At 43.7% G+C, this 8507-nt stretch overlaps 1 protein-coding gene across 1 annotated transcript; it reads left to right on the plus strand.

Moving 5' to 3' along the window:
• Window positions 1-37: 37 nt before the first annotated feature.
• On the plus strand, window positions 38-4579 carry LOC120920372 (Fc receptor-like protein 6). The gene is made up of 3 exons (XM_040332412.1): window positions 38-362; window positions 1604-1885; window positions 4296-4579. The coding sequence occupies exons 1-3, from the start codon at window positions 47-49 to the stop codon at window positions 4394-4396; spliced, it is 699 nt and encodes a 232-aa protein (XP_040188346.1). The 5' UTR covers window positions 38-46; the 3' UTR covers window positions 4397-4579.
• The last annotated feature ends 3928 nt before the right edge of the window (window positions 4580-8507 follow it).

Consider the following 8507-nt stretch of genomic DNA (forward strand, 5'->3'; position numbering starts at 1 on the left):
TCAATGCAGCCTCATCAGTGCCCATCATTGTAGCCTATCAGTGCCCATGATGTTATATATGTGTGCTTATACATTCTTTATAGATCTATTTCAAACTACAGAAATAAGACTGACTCCATATCCAGTGGTAGAAGGTGATCACATGACCCTGACGTGTTACACAAGTCTAAGTCCGCTAAAACAAACAGAGCTGCATTTTGCGTTCTATAAAGAAGGACGAAGCATTCAAAGATTCAGTTCATCTAACCAACATGGAGATCGCTGTGCGCAACTGGAGGATTCTGGGAATTACTCCTGTGAAGTCAAGGCTTTAAACAACAATATTAAGAAAACAAGCAAAGAGCTCCATGTGCTTACACAAGGTGAGAGGGGGATGGGGACTGACCAAAACATGCGCTGAAATGTGTAAATCAGGGGTCTCAAACTCAAATTACCTGAGGGCCACAAGACAAGTTTTCATATGCCATGGGGGGCCGCATGCAAACTTTCAAACTTCAAAAACAACAGTACTGGTGTCAGCGAACACATTATTAACCCCCCAGCACTGGTGTCAGCGAGCGCATTATTACCCCCAGCACTGGTGTCAGCGAGCACATTATTACCACCAGCACTGGTGTCAGCGAGCGCATTATTACCACCAGCACTGGTGTAAGTCAGGGTTTGACAAATTTGCTTGGAATCTCGGAGCCAGCTAAAAAAGTTAGGAGCCAGAAAACGCACCCCGTCCCGACGAGCTTGCGCGCAGAAGCGAACACATACGTGAGCAGCGCCCGCATATGTAAACGGTGTTCAAACCACACATCTGAGGTATCGCCGTGATTGGTAGAGCGAGAGCAATAATTCTAGCTCCTCTGTAACTTAAAACATGCAACCTGTAGATTTTTTTAAACGTCGCCTATGAAGATTTTAAAGGGTAAAAAAAGTTTGTCGGCATTCCACAAGCGGACACAATTTTGAAGCGTGACATGTTGGGTATGAATTTACTCGGCGTAACATTATCTTTCATAATATTAAAAAAAATGGGGATAACTTTACTGTTGTCTTATTTTTTAATTAAAAAAAGTGTAATTTTTTCCCAAAAAAGTGTGCTTGTAAGACCGCTGCGCAAATACGGCGAAACAGAAAGTATTGCAACGATCGCTATTTTATTCTCTAGGGTGTTAGGATAAAAAATATATATAATGTTTGGGGGTTCTAATTAGAGGGAAGAAGATGGCAGTGAAAATAGTGTAAAATGACATTAGAATTGCTGTTTAACTTGTAATGCTTAACTTGTAATACCAACGGCCACCACCAGATGGCGCCAGCTCACACATCTGGTGGTAATAACTTGTAATACCAACGGCCACCACCAGATGGCGCCAGCTTACACATCTGGTGGTAATAACTTGTAATACCAACGGCTCACCACCAGATGGGGCCAGCTCAAAAAAAAAAAAAAAAAAATTTTTTTTTTTTTTTTGCTCCCCTCACTTCCGCCCTGCCTGGGGGCCATTTATAACTGGTCCGCGGGCCGCAAATGGCTTTGAGACCACTGGTGTAAATCAATCATACAATTATTTATTATTTTAATATTAACTCTTTGGATTCTTGGCTTTTCTAGAACTCTTCTCCAAACCATACATTACAGCAATCCCGTATCCCATGGTAGAAGAAGACCACGTGGCTCTTGTATGTAACACAAGTCTGAGTCCGATCAGACAGGAGACACAACTGCTCTTTGCTTTCTATAGAGATGGGCGGGATGTCCAGGGATTCAGTTTATCCGACCAATATGAAGTCCATTCAGCCCAGCTGGAGGATTCTGGGAATTATTCCTGTGAAGTGAGGACATCAGCCAACAGTGTAAAGAAGAGGAGTGAAGAGATAAGTATCTACGTTCAGGGTAGGCATCAAAGACAGGCTGCTAGTCATAGTTGTCAAGATTTCTTTCTAATGCCGAGTACACGCGATCATTTTTCGGGTTCTAAAAAATGACGGGCCTGATCCACAAAGAAGTTACGTCTGCGTATCTATTGATACGCCGCGTAACTTCTAGGATGCGCAGGCGTATCTTTTTTCTGTATCCAGAAAGCAGGATACGCCGGATTTTTGCTTAGATACGACTGACGTAAGTCTCTTACGCCGTCGTATCTTAGTTGCATATTGACGCTGGCCGCTAGGTGGCGCTTCCGTAGATTTACGCGTAGAATATGCAAATTGGGTAGATACGCCGATTCACGAACGTACGTGCGCCCGGCATATCTATAGGTGTCGTTTGCGTAAGGCGTCGGACCGGCGTAAAGTTACCCCTGCTATAGTGAGGCGTACGCAATGATAAGTATGGACGTCGGGACAGCGTCAAATTTTCCGTCGTTTGCGTAAAACGTTTGCGAATAGGGCTTTGCGTAAGTTACGTTCACGTCGTCTAGGCATTGAGCGGGCGTAATTTAATTTGAAAATTCGACGTGATACTGAGCATGCGCATGCGCCGTTCGAAAAAAACGTCATTTACGTGGGGTCATGCTTAGTTTACATAAAACACGCCCCCCTGTTCCTTATTTGATTTAGGCGCGCTTACGCCGGCACATTAACGCTACGCCGCCGTAACTTTAGACGCAAGTGCTTTGTGAATACAGCACTTGCCTCTCTAAGTTGTGGCGGCGTAGCGTAACTACGATACGCTACGCCCGCTTATATTTACGCCTATCTACGTGAATCTGGGCCGACGTTTTTCAGGCTCTAGAAAAAAACGACGTTTTTTTTTTAACTTGATCATTAAAACTGAATTGCCTACACACGATCGTGGAAAAAAAATGTTTTAGCAAAGCGCGGTGACGTACAACACGTACAACGGCACTATAAAGGGGAGGTTCTATGCGGATGGCGCCACCCTTGGGGCTGCTTTAGCTGATTTTGTGTTAGTAAAAGGCGATTCACGCTTTTCTGTCTGTTACAGCGTGACGAATGTGCTTACTCCATTATGAACGGTAGTTTTACAAGAACGAGCGCTCCCAACTCATAACTTGATTCTAAACATGCGCAGATTTTTCACATCGTTAAAGTGGATGTAAACCCAATATTTTTTTTTTTTTTTTTTTTGATGTCCCAATGTAGAGAATAAGATTTCCTATCATCTGTGCCCAGTCTTGCCACACAGAGTTAATCCAGCGCTGAGCAATCCTCTTTTTATTGTTCAGTGAAATAAAACAGACTTCCAGATAAAGACCAAAGTCCTTGCTTGAGTGACAGGTTATTTACATATCTCGTGCACTAGCTTGCAGACATGCACAGCTTATGTAAAGTGCACAATTCACATTCTCCTCCTCTCCCGTCCCGCTCTCCCAGGATTGGCTGTCTTTCCTGTGTTTTGATTAAATGTTTTCAAAATATGGGGTGATCCACAGTTCAGTGTAAACAGCCATCAGAATATACATAGACAAGAAGCTGTGCATGTCTGCAAGCTAGTGCACGAGATATGTAAAAGGTGTGGGAATGAAAAAATAATGCCTGTCTCCAGGCTAGTGCATGAGATATGTAAATAACCTGTCACTCACAGCAAGGGGGAAGAACCGACAATTGACTCTGTGTGGCAAGACTGGGCACAGATGATAGATAATATTATACTCTTAAAAAAAAAACAACGGGTTTATATTCACTTTAAAGGGTCACTAAAGGAAACTTTTTTTTTAGCTAAATAGCTTTCTTTACCTTACTGCAGTCCTGGTTTCATGTCCTCATTGCTCGTTTTTGCTCTGATGTTGCTGTAAAACTGCTCTGTTCTGGACACTTCCTGGTTGTCTGGCTCCTTATGACAAAAGTCATGGGAGAGTTTAGTTTTGTTTTCCTAGCCATGACTCTCTATGGCACTGTCCAGCACAGAGGCATAAAATAACATGCAAAGACTAAACTAGTTTCAGTTTCGTTTTTGCATCTAGAGGCACATTATATGATTGATTTTTATCAATTTTGATATCGTTTTTAAAAGGAATCAGTTAACTATTATGTCTCTATACCCTGTAAACAGTCATTTCAGCAAACAAACAAAAAAATCCTTTAGTGATCCTTTAAGAATTTAGAGAGAAAAAAAACTGGTAGCTGATTGGTTTCTATGCAGCGCTGCACCAGATTTGCACTCTCTGGTTTTAGTAAATTAACACCCAAGCCGGATGGTAAACAGCTAATATAACAGAAAATGGAAATCCAGGGCAAATAGTCACAAACATGTCAGTTAAAGCTTTATTAGATAAATGTATCCTCAAATGAAAGCTCTATGTTGTATTTGTAATGGATAAAAAAAAATTCTATTTTTTAAGGTACAAAGCACAGAAGATACGAGTTGATGAACATAACAAGACTTGTGGCAGCTTTCGTTATATATGTTGCCTGCTGTTTTATCGCCTTTAAATACTGCTAAGAGGAAACTACTATTGGCCTGTCTGGGGAAACTTATTGGATATATTATTTATTTTAAGGAGACTAGTTTGGAACAAGTGGTTAAGATCATTTCAGTTGAGACGGAATGGTTAGAAGTTTCCATTTGCTGTATGTTACTTCACAGAGTACATACAGTATGGGCTAGATTCAGTAACCCTTATGACGGGCGTATCAGTAGATATGCCGTCGTAAGTCCGAATCCGCGCCGTCGTAAGTCCGAATCCGCGCCGTCGTATCTTTAAGCGTATGCTCAAATTGAGATACGCTTAAATTAGGCTAAGATACGACCGGCGTAAGTCTCCTACGCCGTCGTATCTTAGGGTGCATATTTACGCTGGCCGCTAGGTGGCGCTTCCGTTGATTTCCGCGTAGAATATGCAAATGAGCTAGATACGCCGGTTCAGAAACGGAGGTGCGCCCAGCGGATTTTTTTACGTCGTTTACGTAAGGCTTTTTCCGGCGTAAAGTTACTCCTGCTATATGAGGCATAGCCAATGTTAAGTATGGACGTCGGGACAGCGTAGAATTTTACGTCGTTTGCGTAAGTCGTTCGCGAATAGGGCTTTGCGTAAATTACGTTCACATCGAAAGCATTGACTATTTGCGACTTGATTAGGAGCATGCGCACTGGGATACGTTCACGTATGCGCCATTCGTTAGAAACGTCATTTACGCGGGGTCATGTTTTATTTACATAAAACACGCCCACCTCTTCACAATTTAAATTAGGCGTACTTACGGCGGCACATTTACGCTACACCGCCGTAACTTAGGGCGCAGGTTCTTTGTGAATACAGAACCTGCCTCACTAAGTTACGGCGGCGTAGCGTATTTGAGATACGCTACGCCCGCACAAAGTTACGGCGGGCTATCTGAATCTAGCCCTATATCTCTACAGAAATACCCAATTTAAAAAATTATTTGGCCGGTCTTGGAATACCCAGTGGCCAATCCTGACACCTTCTGTGGATATATTAACTCCATGTGCACTTGGATACTGGAAACATCACATAGGAAGCATAATGTTGGATAACGGTGTAGCTCAGGGGTTGCTACTAGAGTTATTATGTTGACTAGTTTATTGTTTCTTAAGTAAGGGTTTGGCTGAACCGCTGAACTCTGATAGGATTTTTCCATTTGTTTAAGAAGCAAAAACAGTCATGCATTGTGGGATATATAGTTTGGAGGAGGAAGTGACTCATGTTGTTTAAATCAGTTTGGGACTACAGGACCCACAATGCCAAGTCACAGAACAGCCTGCTGGGAAGAGAGATAAAAGGACAGGCGTGACCTTCTTTCGGCCTCTCTGGACGCCATTCAACTGTCGGCAGGAGGTCTGTGTTTGTGACCAGGAGTGAGAGACTGCGGCCTCCAGCGGAGAGCCGGATCGCCCGCCCCAGAGGGATCTTTGTGGACGGCCCTACTAATCAAGCAGGTGGATCGCTCTGCGCTTCAGAGCATTTGAAGCCATCTGCCTTCCTGCCCATCAGGAGTAGCAGCATGGCGCGGCGGAGGGAGTCTACCAGCCTGCTGGGATACACTGTGGTGAGAAGGCACCTGCCTGTCCAAGTAGTGACTACAGAATTGCTGTGTGAGTTTCTTTCCTACAGACTGCTGGTGAGACTTGTAGTTCCACGGCTGTGGATCTGCTTCAACTGAGCATCTTACAACCAGACTTTGGGGCCTTGCTTTTCTCCCCTGTGCTGTAAGGTCAGTACTGTATTACTATCACACATAAGGAATTTACAAGTGGGAACAGTTCTTCATCTGAGCAATCAATAGCATCTTATTCTTCAGTTATTGACCTTTGGTTTCCTTTGGATTACAAGTAAATACACAAGTCAACACTGCAGTATAATATAAAGCTAGCCGAAGGCATCCGGAAGTTTAAGGGTTATTAAAGGAAAAAAAAATTTCCTTTAAAATAACAAACATGTTATACTTACCTCCACTGTGCAGTTCGTTTTGCACAGAGTGGCCCTGATCCTCGTCTTCTGGGGTCCCTCCACGGCTGTCTCTGGTCTTCCCCGCAAGTACTGATCACAGTCATGCGAGAGAGCTCGCATGGTGGTGAGTAATTGCGGGCGCGCTCCCGTGATACAGCGAGTGGCCATAGCCGCTCACTGTATCAATCGGCCCCGCCCCTCCGCATCACTGGATGCGATTGACAGCAGCGCCAGCCAATGGCTACGCTGCTCTCGATCCAATCAGCGGCCAGGCTGAGCGGCGAAGAGGATCTCGGGACCGCGCTGGACTTTTGCGGGGTCAGGTAAGTATAACGGGGGCTCGTGGGGGGCCGGCAGCATCAGATGTTTTTTCACCTTGATGTATAGATTGCATTAAGGTGAATTTTTTGTTTTACTTTACAACTCCTTTAACCACTTGCCTACTGTGCACATACACCCCCTTCCTGCCCAGACTAAATTTTAGCTTCCGGCACTGCGTCGCTTTAACTGACAATTGCGCGGTCGTGCGACGTGGCTCCCAAACAAAATTGACGTCCTTTTTTTCCCACAAATAGAGCTTTCTTTTGGTGATATTTGATCACCTCTGCGGTTTTTAGTTTTTGCGCTATAAACAAAAAAAGAGCGACAATTTTGAGAAAAAACACAATATTTTTTACTTTTTGCTATAATAAATATCCCATTTAAAAAAAAAAAAAAAAATGTTATCTCCGTTTAGGCCGATACGTGGCGGCGATCTGCGTTTTTTTTCGGGACTGCAACATTATAGTGGACACATCGGACATTTTTTGACACATTTTTGGGACCATTCACATTTATACAGTGAACAGTGCTATAAATATGCACTGTTACTGTATAAATGTGACTGGCAGGGAAGGGGTTAACCACTAGGGGGCGAGGAAGGGGTTAAAAGTGTAGCCTAATCAGTGTTCTAGGGGGAGGGGGTGACTGGGGGAGGTGACCGATCTGTGTCCCTATGTACAAGAGACACAGATCGGTCTCCTCTCTCACTGACAGGACGTGGAGCTTTGTGTTTACACACAGTGCTCCACGTCCCCGCTCAGTTACCGGGCAATCGCGGGTGCCCGGCAGCCATCGCGGCCCGCCGGGCACACACAGTGTTCCCAGTAACGCGACGGGTGCGCGCGCCGCCTAGCAGCTTCTAATGACAGGACGTCATATGACGTCCTGTCAGAACAACAGGGGATACCGCCCCCCGTCATTTGACGGCGTGCGGTATTAAGGAGGTTAAGGAACATTTACCACTTTATTCTTCTATAAAGCTTTACTGCTCTACATTGGAGATCTGTTCTGAACTGCAACCTAGGGGGAGCCATTTAGTGGGATATAGTTAGAATTTGCATTATTTTACTGTATTCACTGTTGTTGAGAATATATCTTCCTGTGTACCTGTTCACATATACCCCCATCAGGTTGTTACTGGGTACAAGTGTATGATATAATTGCACTGAATAATACTTCTGTCAATCATAAAATGTGTCCATTCATTGTTTAATCATACCATTTCCTTGTGTTATTCTTTACCATAGTAAGCATTCTTGTGGTTCAGTGATTTTGTCTGAGTTTCTCATTATTAATGTGGTATTTCAGAATGGAACCCAAGGTGTCAGAGGTAAGAGAGGGTCTGCAGAGTCGAGGTGGCCAGTGGGGTATAGAGTCAATCAGCAGCCCCCATGGGGGTACGGCTACAAAGGTCACATTGTAATGCTCATACAACACGTTTTAAGTAGGGTTGTCCCGATACCACTTTTTTAAGACCGAGTACAAGTACCGATACTTTTATATTTTTTTTTATGTCATGTGACAGTGACACATTGACGGCTGGGCACTGACAAATGGCACTGACAGACATCCTCTTCCATAACTGTAGAACATGATTTAAATTACAATAAAGGATGTGAAAATGGCACTTTGCAGCCTACAGTTTTATAGGTGGTCACCCTACTGGCTATACATCAGTAGTTTCTCAATCTTATTGGACCAGGGTCTTTTAAATTCTCCCAAAAAGCTTCCATGCCACAACAGCAAAAAATAAAGTTATACTCCTACAATAAAAGTAGGACAATACAAAATATGCCCTGAAATTCTGGAAGGGGGCTGGGTGTT

Source organism: Rana temporaria, chromosome 13 (assembly GCF_905171775.1).
Source record: "Rana temporaria chromosome 13, aRanTem1.1, whole genome shotgun sequence".
Lineage (NCBI taxonomy): Eukaryota > Metazoa > Chordata > Amphibia > Anura > Ranidae > Rana > Rana temporaria.